This window comes from Papaver somniferum, chromosome 8, assembly GCF_003573695.1.
Source record: "Papaver somniferum cultivar HN1 chromosome 8, ASM357369v1, whole genome shotgun sequence".
NCBI classification, from domain to species: Eukaryota; Viridiplantae; Streptophyta; class Magnoliopsida; order Ranunculales; family Papaveraceae; genus Papaver; species Papaver somniferum.
The window spans coordinates 34,136,196-34,163,710 of NC_039365.1; the positions used below are offsets into that span (position 1 = coordinate 34,136,196).

The following is a 27,515-nucleotide window of genomic DNA, read 5'->3' on the forward strand; positions in this document are numbered from 1 at the left end:
AATTTAAACAAAATCGGTTTTGATTCACTTGAATCAATTCATGAACAATATAGCCATGGTTTGCAAGGATTTCATTCATTATTTATTTATTGTTTTAAGTTCATGAACTTCCGATTTGAGAAATAACCATCTTGGGTACGCGTACGGGTACATGTACCTTAGCTACCGGATTTGAGTTTTGAAACTCAACAGAAATTTTCGGTTCGAAAACCTCCGTGAGTACGCGTACCTAAGGTGACTGGTTTTCCAGTTTGTAAACTACAAACTCCAAAAGAAATTTTCGGTTAGAAAACTTCCGCCAGTACGCGTACGGGTACGCGTACCCAACCTGTCTCCTTTACCAATGTCGCATGCACAAGTGCACACAATTGGTTTCCGGCACATGGATTTATACACTAATGTGCGAACACACTATATATGCTTATATCCATAGTTGGTTACATAATCTCAACTCTACATCTCAGTCATTGAAACATTCTTCTATAATGTTATAACAATCATTATTCACGACTATCATCATCAAAGTTATTTTCAAGATTGAAACGTCATCATGACTTTCGTCACGGATAAAGATGAAAAGTGGTTAAAGCGAAAGCTTACCAACACGTATTTCGAGAAAAGATAGGCGAGTAAACTCGGCTCGAAATAGCAAATGTGTATGTATGAAAACTATCATACTTATACGACTTTGTCTCAAGAGTAGGAGATAGAGATATATACTTTTGAGTGATAGATAAGTTCAAGCCTCCACATACATTTTAGTCGGATGAAGTTTCACTGGTTCCTCGAGTAGTTCTTCGTCTTCCTAAGATGATCTCCATGGGGTCTGGAGCTCAACTACACTATTATGTCCTAAACCGAGACTTAGCTATAAGTAGTCTAGAAATCAAGACATATAGTTTTGAAAACTAAATTTGACAAACATGCTTGAGATAGCAACGCATGTGAGTTCGACCGAGAAATGCTCTAACACCGAGGAAACCCATGCAACTTAGCGGAATGACCCCGATAAGCGGATTGACATGGAACGAACTGAGTAAACTCGTGCAACTTATCGGAATGACCCCGATAAGAGGATTGGCAGGACACGGACTGAGGAAACTCGTGCAACTTATTAGAACGACCCAAATAAGCGGACTGGCAGGGCACGAACTTAGGAAACTCGTGCAACTTATCAATTGTGAACTTATGCATTGAAATCTATACTAGATGATTTTTTGACAACGTTATTGTTATCGTGAGCTTATTTATCGAATATATAACTGAATCCTCAAAGTTGTGCTGAAATCTCTTGTTGTATGTTATCTTCGATTGATGGATATTTCTTCGCATCTTTTGAGAATGAGAATGCATTCCATTGAGCCGTCATCTTACCCCAGTTGACATTCTTGCATATTTCACGGAAGGTGGAAGTGGAAACTAAAAAGTTAGTTTAATCATTGTATTGTTATATTGTGCTACTTGAAATGTAAATTTGAACTGAAATGTTATTAAAGATGTTTAGTAAATTCATATGCATCAATTCATGTTTCATAAAGCTTTAATCATGTTTGGTATAAAAATTTAAGTAAGAGAAACATATGCATCAGTTTTGTCCCGAACCGTAACGCTTCGAGTTCGGACATCCATATGGGTTTGACCCTGGTTCAGAACTCAGGGTGTTACATTATCTATTTTATTTTCCTAACAAGTAAAGCATATCTCTGGAAGATATACCAGTAAAGTATACTTGCTAGCTAATATTGAGTTGTCATCCATAATGAATTTCGATTTATTATTTGGAATTAGACAAAATCGAATGGTGTTTATTACATTTCTATAGATATTTTCGGTTATGGAAATTCATTGGTGTACAAACTACCTTAGTCTACAAATAGTGAAGTTAGTTCTTCTTACAAACTTATCCTAACATAAACACTTCATTTTATAGTCACTGTGGTAGCCGACTAATAATATTACATATAATACTAAACTAAGTGGATTTTCTTGGATACAATGTCAAGGCCACTTTTTTTTTGGGTCAAATATCTACTTTCTTCATGTTATTTTCTTTTAATGATTCGATCCTGAACCGAAGTATTCGGCCCTTTGGAATAAAATATTCCAGGAAACTATATTGTGGTTCCACTAAACTCGAAATAATATACCAATTTCCAATTTCGTTTGAACATAAGGTCCCACCACTACAAGATCAGTCATCTACTGAACCGGGATTACTTTCAAAGATATTTTTGAATATTGAATTTCAATGTGGTGGTGATCCAAGACATTCACTAATATGCCTATGGAAGGCCTTGGGAACAAGAGTCCTCTAGAAATTATTGAAAATGTGGTTCCAATTACTCTATTTTAACTCGATGATATCCTTGGTGCCCACCCTTTATTTATTTTGGTTGCATGAGTCTAATGTTATTTTATGATGTAACCTTATTAATGCTCAATTGTGTTGAACTTTCATTAGAGGGAAACAAGGTTTCCCGTATCATTATCCTGAGAAGTTTTTAAATTCCCTTTTGAATACCTTAGTACAATCATGCCATTCAAAGAAATTATCAGTGATACTTTAGGTGTAAATACAAGACTATCTTTGGGAACTCCAACATTCCCTAGGGTACGAGAATCAGATCTTTAACCACTTCCCATCGAAAATTTTCTATTTAGTATGTTAACTTGTATTGGAGCAAAGGAGTTTCAGGTTCTACTGCCTTATATATCCTAATTCCTGTGTATAACCGATATCTTGAGTTCCAACATTACCACCGGTTATAGTTGTCCTCCCTAGTTTTTCAGAAGTATATAATACAATTGGTAAATTTGAGGATTTTCGAGATTTTGTAATTATCGTTCCCCTGATTTTTCTATTAATAGAAGAAAGCTAAGTTATGTTAATAAGGACATAAATATTTTCCCCATATTTGTGGGTAGAAATGAAAAGTTGCTGAAATTATTGATAAATTCTTTGATGATTCAACTAAATCCTCATAAAATTCCTCTAAAATTACACATTTGGGTTGGTATTCTAAGTTAACTTTTGAAAAATTACCATCTAACATCATAATTTCGAATATTTCATACATACTTAAATTTTGTCAAGGAAAAAAGTGAATATTTTTAAAGTAACATTTATGGGGATTTACTCAATAAATACTTTTATAGATTGTAGAGATTTAAAAAGAGTCATGAAAATTAATAACCTTATGAGATTTATGCAGAACTAGGAAAAGTAACTACAATCTATGTATAGGTTTAAATACTCTAAGTTTGATCCCTATTTAGAAAATTTTTATCCGGTTAAGCTAGCATCTTTATGCTTAAGCCAGCAGGTGTTATTGCCCCTATTTTGGGCAAGTTCCAGAATCTGGCTTCTAATAGAACTGAAGTGATGTAACTCCAAGGTTCTCCCTGTTTTATCGATCTCTAAAGGAGAGAAGAAAAGAATGATTCCTAAGACTGTAAATGTGATTTCTATTTTTTTTTATTTTTAGTAACAAGTTTTTTTTTCCCTGAAGCAACAACAAGGATTTCTATTATTACACTAGTACATCACTTTCGAGATTTATCTAATGTCTTAGAGAGATTGTGCAGAGTTACGCTACACGTTCTTAGAGATATCTATCAATTTCGAGATTTAAATTTGTGGAGTTATGCAGAGTCACCTAATGTCTTAGAGTGATTTATAGAGTATTGAAAAGTTGTAAAAACAAGTTGTAAAATCTGAAGAATTATATAAAAACCTGACATGATAAACGCAAATATAAAAATTATCATAGTTATTTATCATAACTTCAACTTAAAAGAAACATAATATTACATATACAAAATATTCCTTATGTACAATATAAATTGCAATAAATAGAAATAAAAAAGTAATAATTATTACACATTTTTACGTACCACCGTAAATTAAAAAGCGTTTAATCCATACAATTTATATGCATCTATGATATGGTTTTTATAGATTGTGTATTTATAAAATAAAAGAGAATAATAAATATTTCTAATTTTTTTTTGTTAAAGTCTTCCAAAATCTTACATATTTTGCAAGACCTTCATCAAGGTAAATATATACATAAAAGTCACTCAAAATCTCGAAAACATGTAAGTGGGCTTTGAATTTTCAAGTTTACAACTAATTAATAACACGAACTTTATAAGATCTTTTCACAGTCTATAACCAGTAACACAAATAATATAATAATTTTGAAGTCCATTAAAATCTAGAAATCACTGAAAATATTTATTGAGTAAACACCGTTAATCAGACCATTTCGTAACTTTCGTGGCATCTTTGAAGTAAAACACACCTAAAAAGTTCCGAAAACCTCTGGCCTCCATTTTATATTTTAGATATATTTTTTACCGTACGCAGTTGTCCTCCCAACAAAAAAGATCTGGCTCTGTCACTGATCAATACCAGTGCCCTTAGTTATAGCTACAACATTCTCACTCGAATTTTTATCAACTGAACGACTACCTATGATTGTCTGTTCTAAAAGCAAAGAAAGCCACAAAAAAAAAGAAAAAACGAAAAGTCAGTTTAAATATGTAAAATAAAACTTTTAATAAACTAGTTGGTTTTGCTCGTTGTTTCTCACAAACACTTTTATTTTTTTAAGAAGCACTTCCCAAATATTCTATTGTCGTGCGTTTAGATACCAAAAGCAGAAGTCAAAACTAAAAATATTTTGCTTCACCAAAATTTATATCCAAACTAACTTTGTCCTTTTCAACTTCTTGAAATCGAAAAGTTACTTCCGGACGTGTACCAAACATGCTCTTTATAGTGCATTGGATACCAGAAGCAGAAGTACTTCTGCTACTCAAGAACTAGAATTCGAAGCAGAACTATTTTGCTCAACAAAAAGTTAACTTTTTCATTTTCAGAAGTCGTTTTGAGATTTTATACCTAAACTGACTTCTTGAAAAAAGTAACTTCTTAATGCGCATCCAAACAGCCTCTTAGGTTTTATGGCGTGATATTACACAAAAGCCACTAGGATCAGTCCTTGTTTGGACACTAATACCCCTAAAAGCAAAGTCTATGACAACCACACCCTCATAAACCCTTTTCTAACCAGAAAAACCCTCGTCTCTCTCATCAGTCATCTCCATCTCTTATTACTGTAAGAACCCTCATTCCTATTTCTGGGATTTTCTCTCAATAGGTCGGGTATTTTTTTCTCTGCAACAACAAGGTTTGTTCTCAACCTTCTCTTTCTCTGTTCATTTCCCTTCCATGACTGTCTCTTTTGATTTCCCTGAAAATGGGTTTCTGTTTTTACTCGAATCTTAATAAAAAGTAGTATTTGTTGCTCTAGAGTTTGCTAATTTCTGATATTTAGATATGATTGGTTTGATATTTTTGCGATTAGAGAACGTTTACTCGTTATGGTATACTTAGGGTTTTTAAAGTTGTTGGAGAAATGAAAACAAGTTTGGGTGTGTTTGTTATATGCATATAGAGTACCTAGATTAGAGACTCGTTGTGTATATTCATTTTGCTTAATTTTTAGATAGTTTATTGCTTAGATGAACTCATAAGAGATGATGGCTACTACGCCAAGTGGTGATGATATGGAGGATATTTGTACATTTCGTCATTTCCACGGATGATTGAGGATTATGATACTGTATTGGTTCGTGGAGAAGCCAAAAAGGTTTCAAACCACTAAATTGGATAAGCATACATAGATATCTGCATCTGGAGAGGCAAGCACAATGTCATTTTCTGGGGCGTATTTCTGTTGGGGAATGTTTCTTTTCCTCAAAAGATTCATCCCAAGACATTTCGTTTAACTATAAGCTCAAGTGTAGGGAATGTTTCATAGACATTGACTGTTGAATTATTCCAGCTGAAACATTTCTGGGTAGGAGTCTGATTGACGCTTCTCCGAGAAATTCGTTTTTAGTACTCACTGCGATTTATCATCTGTTCTATAAACACTCTATTACTGCAATTTCTGTACTAGTCCATTGAATTTTCGAAAAGTTAAAAAACCATTTTAATCATTATTGCATCACTGAGTATAGTGGTTTACTACATGTTCTTCTTTATTTAATGGATGCAAATGTTTTCTGTATATTGTTATTGCAGAACCTCTTCTATATTTGTCGTGCCTGATCCGTGTGTTGTATTTATTGATGTCGTACACACATTTTCTGGGAGATTTGAGCGGCAGATTAGATTACAGTTTAAAGTTGAAGGTTGCTTTAATAGAATTATTAAGAGGGGCAGAGCTAGAAAGCATATGTAAATATGATTAGAAAAAGGGACTGGTAAGCACTCTGCCTGCAGGAAAGTAAAGTCTAGGCCCTGGTGTTGCCAGGTAGAGAGCACCCACAAATCACGTGGATGGTTGGGACCATGATTGTGGGGCTTAGGGTGCTGTGACTATGCAGATGGATTTCTGGTACAGCGGATTATGGAGGCTAGGGTTCATCTAAACAAGAACAGAAAACTACTGCTATTTTATAGCTAACACTTATCAGTTTTCTTAGCGTTCTGGTCTCAAAACCCTTGGTTTCCTGTTACATAGTAATAGTTCTTAAAGCTCATGTTTGGAATTTGTGAATGTTATTAGGTTTCCTTTCCCATAGTCATATATTCCTTGCCGTAAGCTGAATTTGATGAACTTGGGCATCATTACATTAATACATTCCATGTTATAACGTTGAATTACAATGTAGTAGTAAATTAGTAAATGAAAAAAAGGTAAAAAGTAGAGATATTTAGAGTTTCGGAGACTACTTAATTAATCGAGATTAACATAATTTTCTTGATTAACATATACTTGGCAAATAATCATCTCGACCATCTTCGTTAAGACTAATCTTCTCTTCTGATGCTGCTGAGCCAATATTATGCCTTCACATCTTATTACCACCTAAACTAATTGTGGACTCCACCATGTCATTATTAATCAATGACAACTTCTTTCTAGGACTTGGCACATTACCAGGCCTTTGTTTTGGTGGACTAGAACACTTTTTCCTCTAAATAATTGAGTATCTGCCATATAACATGGATAACATAAATATTGATAATGAGAAATTGCACAAAACTTTTTGCTGGTGTGACCGGTAAAGTGAGGTCCTGAGTTTGCAAATCTTGATGTAGTTTGTGCTGTTGCTGATGAGTATTTGTTGGTGTAATATTATGCAGTTGAAGTAGCAATGGCTACTGCAGGGAAGGTGGTGGGAGAGTTCTTGCAGGTAAGTTCAGTAAATTTTCTATCTTGTTTTGATTTTGGTATTTGGGTGTGCCATTTGATGATTTATGATTGTTAGTTAAATGCGATGGAATTTCTTTTGCAGGGTTCACAGAGACAAAGCCTGTTTCTGCAAAAAAATTGTTATAAGCAGCAGCAGCAGAGATGTAGGCTACTTTGGGGTTCTCTACAAAGACAAAGCCTTTCACTAAGAATGCCTAATGGGGGACGTGGTCTTGCATCGATATCAAGGACCATGTGTTCTGTGAAACCTAAAACAGCTGCAGTTTTAGGAGATGTGAGTAGTGGTGAAGATTCTGTTAAGGTTGAAAGTGATAATGAGAAAGTTCTACATTTTTTCCGGATTCCGTTGATTCAAGAAAGCGCAGACGCAGAACTCCTTAAGAAAGTTCAGACAAAGGTTTCAAGGGAGATTGTATATTTGAAGACCGAGCAATGTTTCAATATCGGGATCAATTCGGACCTCTCCAGTGAAAAGCTTGAAGTGCTTAAATGGCTTCTGGGAGAGACGTATGAGCCTGATAATTTGGGGAGTGACAGTTTTCTTGAGAATGAGAATCAGGGAGGTGTTTCTTCTGTTGTTATTGAGGTTGGACCTCGTCTTTCTTTTACAACAGCATGGAGTGCTAATGCTGTATCTATTTGTAAAGCATGTGGGTTGACAGAGATTACCCGCTTGGAGAGGTCAAGACGGTATATACTGATTCTTGGTTCAGGAAGTAAGGGGTTAGAGGAACACCAAGTTAATGAGTTTGCTGCAATGGTTCATGATCGAATGACTGAGTGTGTTTACCCTCAGAAGTTGTTGTCATTCAAGACAAGTGCAGTTCCCGCGGAAGTTGAATACATTGATGTCATGGGGAGAGGGCGGAAAGCATTGGAGGAGATCAATGAGAAAATGGGTTTAGCATTTGATGAGCAAGATTTACAGTACTACACTAGGCTTTTCAGAGAAGACATAGGACGGAATCCAACAACTGTTGAACTATTTGATATAGCGCAGTCTAATAGTGAGCATAGCAGGCATTGGTTTTTCAATGGAAAGCTTGTTATAGATGGGAAGCCTATGAATAGCACACTCTTTCAGATTGTGAAGAGCACTTTAAAGGCGAACCCCAACAACTCTGTAATCGGATTCAAGGACAACTCCAGCGCAATTAGGGGTTTCTTGGTGAACCAGTTGCGCCCTTCTCAACCTGGTCTGACATCTCCTTTGACTCCAACTGCCCGCGACCTTGATATCTTGTTTACTGCAGAGACACACAACTTTCCATGTGCTGTAGCACCTTTCCCTGGGGCTGAGACAGGGGCAGGAGGTAGAATTAGGGATACCCATGCAACAGGAAGGGGTTCATATGTTGTGGCTTCCACTGCTGGTTACTGTGTCGGTAACCTTCAGATTGATGGTTCATGTTCTCCATGGGAGAATCCAGCATTCACGTACCCAGCAAACTTGGCGTCTCCGCTGCAGATTCTCATCGAAGCAAGCAATGGTGCATCAGATTACGGCAACAAATTCGGCGAGCCTTTGATTCAAGGATACACGAGAACTTTTGGTATGAGACTTCCAAACGGAGAAAGGAGGGAATGGTTGAAGCCAATCATGTTTAGTGCTGGTATTGGGCAGATTGATCACAACCACATAACCAAAGGAGAACCCGAGATTGGAATGCTTGTTGTAAAGATTGGGGGCCCAGCTTATCGGATTGGAATGGGTGGTGGTGCGGCTTCTAGCATGGTAAGTGGGCAAAATGATGCAAACCTGGATTTTAATGCTGTACAGCGCGGGGATGCTGAAATGGCACAGAAATTGTATCGTGTTGTTCGGGCCTGTATCGAGATGGGGGAAGGTAACCCAATCATAAGTATACATGACCAAGGAGCTGGGGGAAACTGCAATGTTGTTAAGGAAATTATTTATCCAAAGGGTGCTAAAATTGATATCCGGGCAATAGTAGTTGGTGATCATACAATGTCAGTGTTAGAGATATGGGGTGCCGAGTATCAAGAACAAGATGCAATACTGGTGAAGCCTGAAAGCCGCGATCTGCTACAATCAATTTGTGAGAGGGAAAGAGTATCTATGGCTGTTCTTGGATCCATTAGTGGTGAAGGACGAGTAACTTTAGTAGACAGCTTGGCTAGAGAGAATTGCCGATCCCGTGGGCTTCCTCCTCCCCCTCCTGCAGTGGATCTCGAGTTAGAGAAGGTGCTCGGGGACATGCCTCAAAAATGCTTTGAGTTCCCTAGGATTGTTCCTGCAGCAGAGCCACTTAAGATTCCGCCAGGGACGACCCTGATGGATTCCCTGGAGAGGGTATTGCGGATACCTTCTGTATGTTCGAAGCGTTTCTTGACCACAAAGGTTGATCGGTGTGTAACAGGTCTTGTAGCACAGCAGCAAACAGTGGGGCCTCTGCAGCTTACTCTCGCTGATGTTGCAGTCATCGCTCAGTCCTATACTGAGCATACTGGTGGTGCATGTGCTATTGGGGAGCAACCAATTAAGGGTTTGCTAAATCCAACTGCTATGGCTAGGTTAGCAGTTGGGGAAGCACTTACAAACCTTGTTTGGGCCAAGATTACTTCTCTTTCTGATGTAAAGGCCAGTGGAAATTGGATGTATGCGGCCAAGCTTGACGGGGAAGGAGCAGCAATGTACGATGCTGCTAATGCACTATCAGAAGCAATGATTGAGCTTGGTATAGCAATAGACGGGGGTAAGGACAGTCTGTCCATGGCTGCGCATGCTTCTGGCGAGGTCGTGAAGGCTCCTGGAAATCTTGTCATCAGTGTATACGCCACTTGCCCAGATATAACATTGACAGTAACCCCAGATTTGAAACTTGGAGATGATGGTGTCTTGCTACACATTGATTTAGGAAAAGGGGAACGACGGTTAGGTGGGTCTGCTTTTGCGCAGGTATTCGACCAGGTTGGAGATGGCTGCCCTGATGTTGATGATGTCTCTTACCTTAAAAGAGTCTTTGAGACTGTACAGGAGCTGCTTACAGACAGGTTGATATCTTCTGGTCATGACATTAGTGATGGTGGTCTGATTGTGTGCATTCTGGAGATGGCATTCGCTGGAAATTGTGGATTGCGTATGGACTTGATCTCACGGGGAAAGAGCCTCTTCGAAACCCTCTTTGCGGAAGAGCTTGGTCTTGTCCTTGAGGTTAGCAAGGAAAACTTGGATACAGTTAGGAGCAGGCTTCAAGGAGCCCAGATTTCTGCTGAAATTCTTGGGCAAGTAACTTCATCACCCACGATACATTTGTCGGTTGATGGGGTACCTCAATTAGAGCAAGAAACATCTCATCTAAGAGATATGTGGGAGGAAACTAGTTTTCAGCTTGAGGGATTCCAAAGGCTGGCATCATGTGTACAGTCGGAAAAAAATGGATTAAAAAGCAGGCACGAGCCTTCTTGGGCTTTATCTTTCACTCCAAAATTTACAGAAAAGAATTTGTTGGCACTGGCTTGTAAACCAAAGGTAGCTGTCATCAGAGAGGAAGGGAGCAATGGGGATAGAGAAATGTCTGCAGCATTGTATGCTTCTGGCTTTGAACCTTGGGATATCGCTATGTCAGACCTTCTAAGTGGAGCCATCTCTCTTGATGGGTTCCGAGGAATTGTGTTTGTAGGAGGTTTTAGTTATGCAGATGTGTTGGACTCAGCAAAAGGTTGGTCAGCCTCCATACGGTTCAATCAGCCTCTCCTGACCCAATTTCAAGAGTTCTACGATAGGCCCGACACCTTCAGCCTGGGAGTGTGCAATGGATGCCAACTCATGGCACTGTTGGGATGGATTCCAGGAGCCGAAGTTGGTGGAGTCCTTGGTGTGGGCGGGGACCCATCACAGCCTAGATTCATTCACAATGAGTCAGGGCGATTTGAATGTCGTTTCACAAATGTTACAATCGGGGATTCTCCTTCAATAATGTTCAAAGGGATGGAGGGTAGTACGTTGGGTGTGTGGGCTGCGCATGGTGAGGGGAGAGCTTATTTCCCTGACACTGAAATTCAAGATCACATCCTTAACTCCAATTTGGCACCACTAAGATATTGTGATGATAGTGGAGGGATAACAGAGGTGTACCCTTTCAATCCAAATGGGTCTCCACTAGGAGTAGCAGCAATATGCTCTAAAGATGGAAGACACTTGGCCATGATGCCTCATCCTGAGCGTTGTTTCCTAATGTGGCAATTTCCATGGTATCCAAAGCACTGGAATGTAGACAAGAAAGACCCCAGCCCATGGCTGCGAATGTTTCAAAATGCAAGGGAGTGGTGCTCGTAGGGCAGGTTAGTATGCAGAGAAACCTAATATTTAATTTGACGTTTTGCTTGAGATAAATTGTTCTAATTTTGCATTGAAGACTGTAAATCTTGATGAAACATATCAAAATGCGTTTTGGTAATGCTGTTTCGCTAGTTAGTAGAAGAGTTGGATTACTGCTTCCACACATATCTTCAGTGCATAGTAGGGATAATTTGATACGTTGATTCTCTCTTGCAGGAACGTAATTAATGGAAGCAACTCAGGCGAGAGTGACAGGAAGGGATTGCTTTGGTTCCCTGACCGTATGGTTACCTGGCAGAATAGCTTTCGAGCCATGGACCTATGAGTGCAGGAAGCTCCTTTATTTTCTTCTTCCTTTTTCCTTGATGTTTTCACGTTCTATGACCTTGAGTTCATGCGACATTTCAGTGGGGGGAAAATCACTATATTTGACCTGCTATTTTTACTAAAATGCTTATTATGATTATTGTTGCATATATCTCAGTTGGCACAACACATTCTATTTTGGTACCTTCTTTTGTTTTTCGATGTTTATTGTGTGGATGCATCAAGGCTCTCCTTGAGTTGTATGGAAATCAAATTGGAGAGCGGTGTCATATCGTCTCTTACCATGAGTATTTTAAATATGAATTGCGTTACCTGAAATTTTTTGCTAAGGTTTGTGAGGGCTTTTATTCATTAGATTTTGGTCATGCAGGGAAACTTTCTTACCAATTTGCTTTTTCTCATATTAATAATTGTGACAAGAAGATATGCTGTGCTTACCAGATATGCTTCTCATATTGATTTCTTACCAATTAAGTAACCTTTGGGTTGAAAAGGCTTTAATTTTTTTTCTTTACCAGCTATGCTTGTTTCATGGCATAAGGAATACATGTCTTTATTCATCACTTGTTCCTGGATCTGGTAAAAGTTTTGTTCAATAGCAATATTTGTGGTTCTGTTGTGCTGCAGCAAGTTGACAATGAGTCTTAGATACGCGGATCTCGTCAGCGTCTTACCTACTTGTATCAGAGTTTTAGCGTGGCCGATCTATTCATAAATAGTTCCAGCAACCATCTCGCCTTATCTTATGCTGAGGATGCCTGGCGGACCATGACCCTTCAAGAAGGTAACTACTTATCATTAAAGATACCTGCTGCAGTACGCTGACTGTGAGAGTCGTCAAGTTAGTCATGTGCCATTGTTGATAAGTCTCTTGTGGTCTCACTCTAGATATTGCTATATTTTATGTTTTTCGGCCATTTATCCCTCGATGATGGGTACCAAAAAGAAGCCAGATTGGTCTAGATTCAGTAACTTGTTCTCCAGAACAAGGGACACATGCTAAAAAAGCTGTATGTTTATGTTCTCAGAAATGAAATTCCAGTCACAATTTACATAGCAGGTCAAATCTGCTGGAGGGAGTTTTCGTTTGATCATTTTAACCGATACTTGGGATTCTCAGTTGTAGTCGTTATTATGAAATCAAACCACCTAAAGCCCTTGTATTTTATAATTTTTATTCTATTTCTTGTCCGTAATTCTAATCTTTGATATTCTGTTTGCGTGTTGTGCTACCACCTGGCAGCATACACAGAGATTGTGCTGAACTTGCCGCGAGCTCGTCGTTATGCGGGGGTGTACCCAGACAGCTTCAGTTCAGAAGAACCTCAAGGGTTTCATCAGGTTGTTGTAGTCTTTAACTTAGGGTTTTAGTTCTATTAGTTTTCAGTGTGAATACCTTTTTGTTGACATTACTCATTAAGTATTTGATTTGCATGGTAGAAGCTCACTCAGCGCGAATACCTTAGTTTTGACATAAGTTTTTGATTTGCATGGTAGAAACTGTATTCTAGTTATACCTTAGTTATAACAATGATTGGTTGTATTTAGAGCATTTGATCGTGATTTCCTGTACTACTGCTCTGCAACGATAGTGCAGGACATGTTTTCAGTTCGTTGGTGTTAAATGAAGCATTATATGCCTTATGGCCTATTAATATTATAGATATGTATATTTCAAGTGTTTATGTATATCAATTGATTCTTGCCGCCACCTGTTTGTAAAACAAACTATTATCGACTCGTTTTAATGTGTAGTTCTGCTGGGAAAACCATGTTGCAAGCTATTAATAATTCTTCGAGATGTATATTTCAGAAAGATAGCTTAGAAAACCAAGTAGAAGATATCTGAATGAAACAGTTCAGAGATGCGTTTAGTTTCTTCATTGATGAAGTCGTACTTCTCTCTAGTACGAGTAGTTGTTTGATTTCAGTGATTTTATATTTTGTTCTTGTGAAATTGTACCTTTTCGTGTTTTGAAATTGTGGTGATCTCTTTATACCTTGTACATTAAAAATAAAATCCTCTTTTTTCATTATGTGGACACTAAATTAAAACTAATTTTATTTAATGTTGCTAAATGCACCATCTCCAAATTTGCTCTAGGTTAATATTCGTGTTCCAAATTTTGCGGCTGCCATCTTATTTTCTGCTTAAGACTTTAACTTGCAGGTTGATATATTACTAATATTAGTGATGTGAGTCGTGTGACATGGATACTGCAACAAGTTCCACCGCTTGCAGACAAGTTATCAATGCCTACAAGTGAGTCACTGACCCTAATCCAAACAATGAACTTCAGCAATTATTTCAGAAAAACATAATCCAAGAGGATTAGTTGATTTGGACCTTTGGAGTGGCAATTGAAAAGGTGTATTTGCACTTACTGATGGTGCCAACGAAATAAGGAGAAGAAGAATTATGCTAATTTGAACTTGTTCTTTGTCATTTTGCTCTGAGCACAAACCTGTGTTCTTGATTAATTGATATTGTTGAAGTTCTTCTCTGGGTTGGAGGTATGTCTGGCATTGGTGGTTGTAGGTGTTATCTTTTCTTTTTGCACGAGGAGGATGACCTGAAATATTTGTTGTGGTGACTACTGGGTGGATGTTCTTGTAGACTTTGAGATTCCTTGCAAGCCACATATGCCAAGTTGCAAAACTTACAAGGGAAAAATATTTCCTTGGATCATTTACTGTGGTAGTAGGATAATATCTGTTATCTGGTCAGGTAAGAGTAGAGTTTGTTCCATACTGGTTGTCCTTGTTGCAAGAGAGTAGAACATGATTGGTTGTTTCTGGTTCAAGTTGGCATATGGGGGGCACAAGCTGGATTGTATGTGGTTGATCCGGTGTAGATGGTTGAAAGTTGGGAGTCCTTGGGTGACTTTGGACAAGGCAGATTCCAGTTGGGTTAATTCTCGAAAAACATCTAAGATAATACGATGAAGGCAAGTGAATAAAGAAAAACCAACGGGGGGACATGATATGACCCATGAATGTGACGCAGATTCCATCATGATAGCCAAAGTGAATTAGAAACAATTCTGATTAGAATTGGATGTGATTTTTGTTCACTTGAGTGGGTATTGCCCCCCATTAATTATTGTTGCCATGAATTTCAGAGCTGCAGACAAGACTCGCTGTACGTTGCCTTCACCCAACTCTCTCTAGGGACTACTACTACTACCTATCCAGGGAGTGTGTTTCTATAATTACTTGTAAGAAAAATGGAGGTGTAAATCATGAGTGTCGGATCTGTATATGAAACCAATTACTTGTTTTCCTTTTCATTTTCAATTTGAATGACAGCTGCATTTTCTTCCCATGGTATTAGCTAAACATATCTTGAAACCAGAAAAAAAAATGTCTTCTTCATTTTTAATGTGTGCACTAATTTTAGTCAAGTGATAGACATAAATTTTTGTAATTTCTCTTTTATTTATCTAATTTTAGCTGGTTGGTGTTGTGTTTTTTTTTTTAGCTGGTTGGTGTTGTGTTTTTTTTTTAGCTGGTTGGTGTTGTGGGTGCGTTAGTCATTGAAAACAAAAAAAAAAGGAAGCAGTAGAAGGACACAGATTATTAGGAATAAATTCAGCAGCGGATGAAGTAATTTACAGACAAGAAAAAGTGGATGAATCAACGTTTAACCTAAAAAAGAAAGAGCAGATTTGAGTAAAGACTAGAAAAAAGAAAAAGATGTATAAAAAGTTGGTTTTTCAGTGGCCCATGCAGGTCTCGAACCTGCGACCTTCGCGTTATTAGCACGACGCTCTAACCAACTGAGCTAATGGGCCATTTTGTTCAACTCATTCATATTATCTATTGATAGCTAAACTTTGGTAGTGCAAGTGTGCAAGTCATCCACGACTACTTATTTAGCTCCATAACACCAGTCCTGCAACATACTAACATGCACCTAATATTACGGGATCATGCTGAGTTGTTGTGCGCGCAGAGGGGCCGTAATGCGTAAATATTAATGCTCTAAAAAACATGGTCCATATCATAGATTTTGTTACAAATATTATTCGTTATGTTTGCCGGCACAAAAGGGTTCATGGGGCAACAACTTCCTAGGTGGGGGTGCGGGGACAACGTGTTTGCATGTACGTTAATAGACTAAACTGGTAACTTTTGGTAACCGAATACTGCTTGAACTCGAATTATATAATGTCTGTTTGATCTCAACAGACGTAAAACTTTCCTACGAGGTACTCGGTGGTTGATTTTTCCACCATCATCGGTTTTTGAGTTTTTCCCTACTTTAGATCGTCTCTCTTTGAGAATATTTCCAAGAGCTTCTAAGTAAAATTAGATTTGTGCCCCTGCTACGCAGCAGGCATATTTTTTCTTTTAATTTGGTGTGCGCGGGATTTTGTCCCATCCTGTGACATGTATTTTTCATTTGTTGTGCACGAGGCTTCATCCCCGTGGAGATGTATTATTCATTTGGTGTGGCGGGATAAATATTAAATAGGTAAAAAATATGTGCAAATTTTATTTATTTTTTTCCTATTAACTTGGTGAGCGCGGGGCTTTGCCCGCCCCGTGACAATACATTTTTGATTTGGTGTGCGCGCGGCTTCGTCCCGCAACATGGAGATTTATTTTTGATTTGGTGTGGCAGGGCAATCACATTAAATAGGTGGAAAATATGTGCAGATTTTTTTTTCCTTTTAACTTGGTGTGCGCGGGGCTTAGCCCCGTCCCGTGGAAATGCATTTTTGACTTGTTGTGCGCGGGACTTTGCCCTGCCCCGTGGAGATGTATTTTTGGTTTGACGTAGCGGGAAAATACATTAAATAGGTGAAGGATATTTGCAAATTTTATTTATTTTTTCCTTTTATTTTTGCAGAAAATATGTGAATTTCTTTCCCTTTTATATATTAATTTGGAAAAAATAGTCCTAATATAGTAATTACTCGATTTCCAAATTGAATTTGTACTTCCATAAAATTCCAAACACGGTAAGTTAGGTTTCCTTTTAAGTTTGTTATTTTATGTTGTCAAGTGTCTTCACCTAAATATTGTCACTTCATGAATTCCAAATTGAACTTGGTTTTCTTTTTTGATATTTTTCCTATTCTTTTTAAGCCAATCATACGTTGCTAAGTGTCCTCACCTGAATATTATCACTTCATGAATTCCAAATTGAACTTGGTTTCCTTTTTTTAATCTTTTTCCCATTCTTATTAAACCAATTATAGGTTGCCAAGTGTCCAAACGCTCGTTTCACAAAACTCAAAAAAAGGCCTATTTCGGCCAATAAGAAACGAGGGTTTCCGCACCGCTCAACGTGGAAGCTTTATTTGTCTAGGCCTTTAAGTCATTAGATATAACAATTTCAATTTCTGTTTCATTCTCCAACTTACACGAAATTAGGTGTGGGACTTGGGTTGGGTCAACCTACCCAACCCATGCCCAACCCGAACATTGGGCGGACATGGACAACGTATTTCAAGATTTTGGGCAAGCTAGGGCATAAAATTTAGAAACCCGAGTTAAATTTGGGCAAACATGGGCACAAATATTTCTAACCCAAGCAACCTGCCCAACCCGAAGAACTACGATATACCTATATAAACTTTTTTTTATAATTGGTATAATTATCTACTTAGAGTAATTTTGGATAATATCTTCAAATTTAATAATGAGAATATAAATTATATATTTATCTCATTAATCATTCAATGTGATAAAAGTTTATATTATTGTAAATAATCTTCAGTTGTTTGGAAATTTGAGATAAATTGAGCAGTTAAATCTTATTATGACTAAAAAATTGTTATTGTTATATTAAAAAACTCGTATGTCCAACGAAGCTTGGGCCAATCCGAGGAACCCGTGGAACCCGAGGAACATAACTTGGACGGGCTTGACAGTACCTCCATGGGTTCCACAGGTTCGATGGACAATCTGGACAAGATTCCTACATCGGGTCTGCCTCGGCCAAGCCTATTAACCCGCCAACCAAACCAAGTCCTACCCCAACACGAAATCACCAACAACATACTTAACAGCAACTTCGCATTCTAGAAAAATATTGCTATACAGCTTCATTTTACCTCTCTTGCGAAGAGCTGAGAAATCAACGGCTAGTTTTTGATCTGCATATACAAAATTTGACATTTTACTCTATTTTTACGAAATTGATTATGGCATGACTGTAATTGATAACTAAGCAAATTCCTTTTGGGTGAGCTTAATCTATCAACATGTCCCTCAACAACAACCTTAGACATGATCAATTCCTTAGCTATTCAATGAATTTATTTATCAAGTAGTTTCTTGTTTAGGTAACATATACAAAATGTTTAAAATGAAAATGAAACCCTAATACACTGGTGAGCAAACAGCAACACATAAACAGCACTGTAATTGTCTAGTCTTGTCTCTCCTTTTTATTAAGATAACCTCATCAACACACCAATAAGATCTATCATAATAATTAGGTAAAGATTTGAGATGTGAATACATACAACGAACAATGATATTTATTTTACTTTTTTGGTGATTAGTTGGGGCCTTCCAAAAACCAAACCTAGGGGCAACAAACATGTACTCGGGCATTGGAGATTTTTTATTTAGCTGCATTACAACCAACCACTCAGAGATATGAACGAATTAATTTAGACAAGTTTCTAATCATCACAATTAATCGTCTGTAAAATAGTTAGTTTGATGCTCTCAGATCAAAAGTGCTAAAGCCGCACGTATCTTCACATCCGCATGCATCATTTTTAGTTGTGTCTTGTGGTACTGGTATCTTAGTATTAAGTATCTCGAGCTTGTCTGCTTGTGCATGTAGTAGGATGGCAACCTACAGACCAACTCGCATTCCCGATGACACCTTCAAGAGAATGGATTTCTCGGATAATGACCTGATCCCATCAACTTACAATGTTTACGGTTTCAACGGCTCGATCACGAAGACCAAGGGAGAAATTACTTTGAGAATTCACGTGCGATCTTTGACAGTGGTAATAATTAGATGACTCCACAAAGAATGAACTTACACCAACAAAAGTTAAGCGATTATCAGGCATGGGCAAATAACCAACACAAGAAACCATCCATCCCCTAGAATTTGGTACAGACTACAGAGTAGATGGTTCAATAATGTGCCCTTCCCACTGCTTTGTGGACCCATCATAATATTCTTTATTTTCCCCATCATAATCACTAGGTAGAGATTTGAGATAGAAATACATACAAGGAACAATAATGTTTTTCTTGACTAACAAAATTTTCCCCCACCAGCAATTTCTCACCAGTCAACAAGCACTAACAACAATGACTACTACTGAACACTATGTAAAAGTGTGATCAAACCCTAAAACGCAAACTTGTATATTCTCAGTATGAACCCAAGAAAACCATGTTACTTGCACCAGAGAGATTAGAGTACTAAAATATCAGAACATCCCATATATATATTCTTCTTACTATTATAGCTATCCAGACTAGTGATACTGCCTGTTTTAGCTAGTTGGTAGTAGAAGTAGTCAAAACTTCACTCAAATGGAAGGAGACCAATTGCAAGCACAAGGAAGCAACTGTTATGACCTAGAAGTATCTTTCTTGAATACAACAACTCATCAACAACCACCAATAGATCATGAAATGGGTTTTGTTCATCATCAGCAACATGGACCAAGTTTTTTACTCTCTTCTTCTTCTCAACAACAACAAGAGCAACAAGAACAGGTTTCTTTGCAGCCTTTCAGCGGTACATGCACCACTAGAACTGATAATCTTATTAGTTTTAGTAATAGCAGTACTGGATTTAGGGCGTCCGCTTGGAGTAATGATCAACAAGTGAGTATTGTGCTCATAGGTATAATTTGACCTTGGCCTAAAACATGAATATTGGTGCTGAATCTTTGTTTCTTTATACTTGTAGTTAGCTAGGGTTTAATCATTGCTTAGTTCTTAAATCTGTACGGAGGAACATGGATCTGATATAGTCTATGCCCTATGACATGCATATAGTCTTCTGGATCTGATACTAATGAATTTTAACAGCAGAATACGCCTCATGGGCGGTCCATTGTTTATATTTGCATGCATCTATATGTGTTCGTTTAGGGGATGCTACGGAATTTGATTGCTTTACTCTTTTTTTTTCTTCTTCCTTTGTTTTCTGTGAACAATTAAATACGCAGGTTCGAACTTTGGATCATAATAAAGTTGTAATCGATGAGATCTGCACCAATAGTAACAGTAATGGCAACATGAACGATGGCGGCAATTCATGGTATATTTTTGTTTTGTTTTTTGAAGCATAATATAGTATATATACATCAGCAGATAAACAAATACTATTAGCTTCATAATTAGCTTTATAAGTTCTGAATTCTCTAACAGTACCAGATCGGCCATAGAGTTAAAAGTAGCCAGTCGCCATTTTAGTACGAAACAAACTTAATATATACCATAGAAGACACTTGGGAAATCATACACACGCATATACACACACATACTAGTACTAATGAATATATTCAAAATGGGCAGGTGGAGAAACTCATCAAAACCAACATCGACGTCCTCGTTCTCTGAGAAGAACAAGATGACTATTAATAATAACAACAATAATAATAAGGTGATCAGGAGGAAACTAAGAGAACCAAGGTTTTGTTTCCAAACAAGAAGCGAAGTTGATGTGTTAGATGACGGTTATAAATGGAGGAAATATGGCCAGAAAGTTGTCAAGAATAGTCTCCATCCTAGGTACGTAATCTACTCACCCTATAGCTCCCAACGAATTTTGATGCTCAATTACAGTATCTTCCATTCTTTCCTCATGTGGCTATAGAGTTTTTCTTTAAGGTCTTGCGCAGTATCATAAGGAACTGAAAAGTATCCTCTTTTTCCATTTCCTATTATGAGACAATGAGCACATTACATAATTGAGTAGATCCCTTGATATGTTTTAGATTAACACTATTTTAAAATCCTGTCATCATTTTTTCATGATGCCCAAATGAAAACTAATTGAAAATCAATTTTCGGCAAATGAACTTTTAATTTGAATATCATGTCCTTACAAAAGAATTAATGCACTATGCCATCCATAATGTTACCATTTACCGATTTTAAGCAATCGATAGATAGCAAGATTACACAAAAGAAACGTGTTAATTTTTTTGTAAGAATGTACTGCATTAATAAAAAAAAATGCATTAACATTTTTTTTTATAGATTTCTTTATTACCAATTGAAGCCCATATACGTTGTAACCACCACCATCCGCCTATTCATACATAAGTAATGCTTCTTTATATATTACCTACTGGGACTTGGTTTTCTCATGAGGGTTGTTTCACTCTCTTTTTGCGTGGTTGTATATGATTTACATACTGTCAACATGGTTGCATCACTCTCCTGTTCTTGCACATCACTTTTGGCTTCTTGAAGCATCTTTTTGTGAGTTTGGAATCTTAGGATATCTTCAAACAATCTTTCTCAATCTTTCTCTCTAGTCTCTAGTGTGGCAATGTAGCAAGTGGGGGGTCTTCTCTTTCTCTATCTATCACGATAAATGATAATGTTGAGAAGTGAAACTCTATTTTTGATCAAACACCTGAAGACAGAATCAAGTCCAACTTCAAGATCTCGAAGATTCATCTCTACTGCTTCTAATGGCTTCTGGACATCTTTAACTTCGATGCCTTGGTTTTTTAATGCGATATCACTACTCTGAATCCCCTTGGGGATGAGAGATTCTTAAATGACTCTACTTGCTCATGTTTTGTGGATTAGGCGGTTTAAGCCTGGAATTTGCATCCATATCAATATAAGTATGCCATTAAGTTTTTTTCAGTATGTAGTCTTATAGAGATATTAAGAAATGTAGATTCTACATTCTGGGGCTGACTCTTCCAATCTGATTTGTTTTATTGGAGTTTCATCGACCTAGCTAGAAAGCCTAGATTATTTAGGAGTATATGCATCTCATTTTTGTCAAGTCGCATGAGCTCAATCTCCAGCAAAACTTATATTTTCAAGGCATATTTATTTGATTTTGAGTTATATATTTTTTTCAGAAGTTACTATCGGTGTACACATAATAACTGTCGAGTGAAGAAAAGAGTAGAGAGATTATCAGAAGATTGTCGAATGGTGATAACAACATATGAAGGAAGGCATACTCATTCTCCTTGTGATGATTCGAATTCATCTGAACATGATCAGTGTTTTAGCTCATTCTAGTAATTAAAGGGCTAATTTAATTACTGCATTTATTTATTTATTTATTCATATTGACATTTATAAAATTGGTATATCAAAGATTGGGTTTGTTTGGAGTCGTGGCAGATCATTCTCTGAGTTTTCCAGTATCCAAATATGAACGGCAGATTTACACAAATTTAGTATTCTTGAATACTTAGGAAGCCGACGAGAAGCTTGTTCCATTATATTTATTATATATCGTTCTCTCATTATATTTCACATTATATTTGGCTCGAAACACACTGCAACAATCCTGATTTTATAAATACTGTACTTGAAAACCTTTGAGCAGGACGACATTGGAGGTATACCATGAGCCGGCTCAAACTTGGCTTTGATATCAATCCAGGGGAAGAGATGAAGAGCAGTTAGGCTTATAAGGACTTTTTCTGTTATAAATGGACATTGGTTTAAGTGTTTTGAGGCTGTAATTAAAAAGTAGGCTGTTTCGCATCTGTTTAACAGTACTCTGTTGCAAATGTCAGGAAATGCTTTCTCTAAATTTTGATTTTTAATGTAGAGTCTGCACTCAAATATGGATTCATATCGATGTAATATGTAGCTCCAGAAGAGGTCTGCTGAATGATCACACTTTCTTTAATCTTTTAGTGGACGGGTGAAAGGAGTCCTTCTGTCTGTGTAATAAAAAAAATTGTTTCGTGTGCGAGCTAAAAAAAGATGCATCCTCATGTCGCGACATTTTTGGTTGATTCCTTCCTCCAAATCTAGTTGGACGAGCCAATCGTATCTATATATATTAAAAAAAGTTGTGACGTTTTTGGTTGGTGCTGGTTGGTGGGCTTGAGTTTAGCTCACATTAACCCTCGGTGGGTATATTGTTAGTGGGCTTGTAATGAATTTATCTTCACATATGGTGAATATTTGAGACCGAATCCGCGGATTCGATATGACCCATCTGTTTTTTTTTTGAGGGTGGATATCCCGTCTGTATATTAATGAACTGGATACTGATGCAATTTGTGGGATCAAATGGATGTGGGTGTTGCCTTAAAAATCCATTAGACACCCATACCCGTTATATTACATATATGAAATTTTCGTAAAATATGAGTGTAGAATATCAGTTACATATGATCCCATGTACATTCATCTAATTTCTTCATCGTTTATTTCAATCGAATTTTTTGGAGTTAAAATGGAGGCGCAGAGAGAAAACATGTAAGAGTTCAATTCTACAGCAAAGACATACTCTATCCAAGTGGAGCAAAGTTATTTATGGAAATATGCAACACAAAATTTCAATTCTACAGCAAGAGTTATCACTACTTAAAGCCGCTGATATTGGTGGTGATAATAATATCGAATTTCAAAATGAGAAAAATAAATCGAGAGATTGAATGATTTACAAGCTAGTAGTAACAGACATAAAGCAAAAGATTGTTTCCATAATGAAATGGACAAGAACTTGAAGTACTTCCATATTAGAGCAAATCATAAGAAAACAAGAAATAAAATCGATTCTTTTCAAGCTGCTGATGGCTCATGGTGTCAAGATAGGAATTCCATTGAACTTCTCCTCACATCTCATTTCAAAAAGATCAGTTCGACGTGAACCCGGTTAATAGCTACCATATTATTCAGCACATACCAACATGCATCTCGGATGAGGACAATTCAGAACAAATAGCTATACCAACAGATAGGGCTGCACAAGGCCCGCCCATCATATCCAAAATCGTCCGTACCCGCTAAATCTGTGGGTTTTTAATCCATACCCTCCCGTTGTGGGTGCGGGGTTGGTTATGAAAATAAAAATTCGCTGTCTACGGGTGCGAGGTTGGTTTTAGCTAATACCCGCCCATACCCGCCCGAAAAACCCGCTAAATATACACCCTTGATAAAATTAATCCTATCAGTCCGTTATCAAAACCCTAGTTTGATACCACAGCTCCAGTTCCCGTCTTCTGATCCTAGCCGATGCTTTCCTTCCTCCGGCTACAACAACACTTCCTTTCTCCCTGCCATCTATTCTCTATCGATGGAAGTTCAGCCAACTGAGCAAATATCCTGTAGCTCCATCTCCACTCAAACAAACATCCAACTTCCATTAAGCCACAACTTCTCTTTTCTGACCATTTTACGCACTTTTCTCCGTCTGATCACTACCAGCTGCTTAATAGATATGACAAAAGAGATGTGCATACTTGACAAGTCATTCACTAACAAAGAAAAAATTCTTTGTTTCATTTAACCACTAGCTCTGGCCCTATGTATCAATGCCTTCACAGCCCACGGTCTCTTTGGTGCAGTGATAGGCCTTGGTCATTTTCGTCTCAAACGCGTCTAGCGGGTTTAAACCCATATCCGCCCAACCCGTAGCGGGCGGATAAAAAAACCGCCCGTTGTTTATGGGAACGGCGTTGGTTATGACAATAAAGACTCGTAGTTTGTGGGTGCGAGGTTGGTTTTAGCTAATATCCGCTCATACCCGCCCATGTGCAGCCCTGCCAACTGATGAAGAAATCCATTACGCTCTTTTCTCTATGAACCCTTGGACATCTCCAGGTCCGGAGACATAATTGAAATCAAAAGTGAATTGGCCAGGAATTTAATAAATAAGATTTACAATAATCTAAAAAAGAATCCAAGCAAAGGGCTAAACTTTTTTTTTTCAACACCCCATAGTTCATACCTACCTACTAATCATGACGCTTGTGATTATAGAACTGTTTATATAATTGATGCCTGATGATGCCATAACAAGTTACATACGTTCAAAAAGTTCAGTTGATGATTTCTTAGGTTAATTCATATAAATAATATATATGGTCTAAATAATCATCTAGGTTTGATCATGATTCGGAATTAAGTCGGTTAGGTATTGTTTGTGAACGCAGTATTAACAAATAGGTAACAAATGGCAGAGGTGAGAAAAAGTGTGGAATGTGTAATTATATTCAGTTGAATGTTCTGTTAAAAAATGAGTTATTCCTGGCTATTTCTACATGTGAGAATTCAAGATATTCTCATTACAAAGCTGCAATATGTGGGGACCATTCTGATTCACATAACAGCTGAGACCAATAGACCACATTTTAATTTCCCGCCTAACCCTGGGAGGAGCTAGATCTGATACCTATATTCAGGTATAACGCATCTTTCGGGTTCATTTCTATATAGCTCCGGGTTCTCTCCAAACTGATACATACATTCAAGTTTATTACCTCTCAACTTCAGGTCATATGCCTCTTAACTTTTAGCTTCATGTTTATTTTCGGCTCTCAGTCTCAAAACTCTCCAGCTGTCAGACTGTTATCCTCAATTATGGGCGGCTAAAGTAAGATCAGGAGACTCACATTAGTTATATCTTTTTTATCATATAAGAGATGTCGTCTGTAGATAGAGGAGGCGGCTCAGTTCTTGGATCGTCATCTGATGATTCTTCGCTCATCCGATGAAGAGAGGCGTACAATTTTGTTGAAGTTGAAGAAGACATAGATAAACAAATGATGAAAGAAGAAGGTGAAGCTCTTATATATATATATATATATATGCAAGGTCACCGGGACATGACAGTTAGAGTTGGAAGTTACTGCCCCACGTACGCATAGTGGAGTATGATTATTCTAACCTCTTATGTATGTTCGAAAAGCAAGTCGTGAGTACTTCTATCGGCATATCTCGAGGTGACTGTTAACTAAGTCAGGTACATAGTCAAACAGTCAGGGAATAATATTAATATATGAAAAATGACTCCCCAAATTATGGAAATATTACCATTTTACAAGCCCAGTCCCGTATGATAAATAAGACTTGGGGACTAGGCTCGGTCCAAGACAACAGGTCCCAAATCTGGAGCTCGAGAATCAAAAGGTGAAGACTGACTAGGGAGTTAAACGTAACTTTCAAAAACGGAAAATGGTAGTTGAGTAATAAAGGAAGGAAATGACGTGTGTCAGTACGAGGTAAGAGAGAGGACTATAAAAGGAAAAAGAATAGTGGAAAGAATCTTTTGGTTATTTTTTACATTGTGAAAATGGATAGTACTTCTTGTGATCTGGACAATCTTCCTAATCATTTTCATCCTAAAACGATACTTATAGTCAAGGTTCGAAAAACGGGTCACGGCCTAGGTCACAGGTACTAGGCGTGACCGTTATAACGTGTTTTGACGGGTGTGAGCACGTTTTGGGTCAAAAACGCGTTATATAGGAATAAAACGCGTTTTTTTGACGTTTTTTTAAAATAACGGGTGTGATAACGGTTAAATAAGAAAAATAAATAATTTGTGATCTGAATTTCCTATGTAACGGTAATTACAGCTGTGAAAACGGTTACAACGGGTCTAAATAACGTTGTTACTACGTTTTTTTCATTTTTTTTGGTTTAATTTATTTATTTGATTTTTTATTTATTTGTTTATGGGTTTTTAACATACAAATTTATGGATACTAATGCCGGAGAAGGTACATCACAACGTCCACATGCCTCTATGGACATACCTAGTTCTTCAATGCGTACACCACACCAAGCACCTAGGATGTCTGTAGATATGGGAGGACAATATAATACTAATAGGGATTCTCAACCTAGCATGGCGAATTTTGGGAGAAGTAAAACATGCCGGGAAAAAGTTGATTCTTCTGTTGGACAAATATTGTTCAAATAGTAACTGACAAATATTTGATGAGTATTTGATGAGTTTGTTCAGACCGGTTATAGAAGATATTGGTCCGACAAATATTGTTCAAATAGTAACTGATCAAGGATCCCAATTCAAAGCCGCAGGTAACTATTACAACTTAATTTAATTACAGTTGTTTATTTATATATATATTATTAATTCATTTCTCATTTTGTTTTAATAGGTATGAGATTGTCCATAGAGTATGGTACATTTTTTTGGGTACCTTGTGCAGCTCATGTGTTGGATTTAATGTTGGAAGATACTGAAAAGTTCCCCTTTGTTAAAGGTGTGATTTCAGAACTAGAAAATCAGTAAATTTATTTATAATCATGGTTGGGTTCTTGCTAGATTCAGACAACATTCTGGGGGACGCAATCTATTGCGCCCTGGCTTAACAAGGTTTGCGACAAATTTTATCGCAATCAAAAGTATCATTGATCAACGTAATGCAATCGAGAGTCTTTTTGTAGACCAAGAATTTGTGAACTCGCCAGAAGGAAAAACTCGTACGGCTAAAGATGTGAAAAACATTATTTTGAATGAGATGTTTTGGCACACATGCCAAAATGCATGCATGATGGTTGGTCCTTTATTGAAAATGATCCGTTTCTTGGATTCAGATAAACCTACCATGGGTTATTTGTTTCATGCACTTGCTACATGTGTGGAAACTGTAGAAAGGGGTTTGGGTAAAACTCGAAATAATTCTATTGTAGGTGTAATTAACCGACGATGGAAAGATCAGTTGAGTTCTCCTCTTCATGCTGCAGCG

The 27,515-nt window shown here is 37.4% G+C and overlaps 2 protein-coding genes and 1 non-coding gene across 3 annotated transcripts; 2 read left to right on the forward strand and 1 right to left on the reverse strand.

The window, feature by feature from the left end:
• The first annotated feature begins 5,083 nt into the window (after positions 1-5,083).
• Positions 5,084-12,191, forward strand: LOC113305053 (probable phosphoribosylformylglycinamidine synthase, chloroplastic/mitochondrial). Its single transcript, XM_026554164.1, has 4 exons — positions 5,084-5,195; positions 7,163-7,212; positions 7,315-11,537; positions 11,752-12,191. Exons 2-3 carry the CDS (start codon positions 7,174-7,176, stop codon positions 11,530-11,532), a joined length of 4,257 nt encoding a protein of 1,418 aa, XP_026409949.1. The 5' UTR covers positions 5,084-5,195; positions 7,163-7,173; the 3' UTR covers positions 11,533-11,537; positions 11,752-12,191.
• Positions 12,192-15,582: 3,391 nt separating this feature from the next.
• On the reverse strand, positions 15,583-15,656 carry TRNAI-AAU. The gene has a single exon. It is a non-coding gene; the product is annotated as a tRNA-Ile (tRNA).
• Positions 15,657-19,137: 3,481 nt separating this feature from the next.
• LOC113306912 (probable WRKY transcription factor 12) lies at positions 19,138-22,696 on the forward strand. The gene is made up of 4 exons (XM_026555825.1): positions 19,138-19,680; positions 20,028-20,119; positions 20,377-20,592; positions 21,909-22,696. The coding sequence occupies exons 1-4, from the start codon at positions 19,384-19,386 to the stop codon at positions 22,072-22,074; spliced, it is 771 nt and encodes a 256-aa protein (XP_026411610.1). The 5' UTR covers positions 19,138-19,383; the 3' UTR covers positions 22,075-22,696.
• Positions 22,697-27,515: the final 4,819 nt, after the last annotated feature.

What these genes read in the sequence shown, in the direction of transcription:
- LOC113305053 (XM_026554164.1), top strand. Translation starts at nt 7,174, where the DNA reads ATGGCTACTGCAGGGAAGGTGGTGGGAGAGTTCTTGCAG. An exon ending in TGGTGGGAGAGTTCTTGCAG is followed by an intron (nt 7,213 to 7,314) that starts GTAAGTTCAGTA and finishes TTTCTTTTGCAG; the next exon opens with GGTTCACAGAGACAAAGCCT.
- LOC113306912 (XM_026555825.1), top strand. Translation starts at nt 19,384, where the DNA reads ATGGAAGGAGACCAATTGCAAGCACAAGGAAGCAACTGTTATGACCTA. An exon ending in CTTGGAGTAATGATCAACAA is followed by an intron (nt 19,681 to 20,027) that starts GTGAGTATTGTG and finishes TTAAATACGCAG; the next exon opens with GTTCGAACTTTGGATCATAA. An exon ending in AACGATGGCGGCAATTCATG is followed by an intron (nt 20,120 to 20,376) that starts GTATATTTTTGT and finishes CAAAATGGGCAG; the next exon opens with GTGGAGAAACTCATCAAAAC.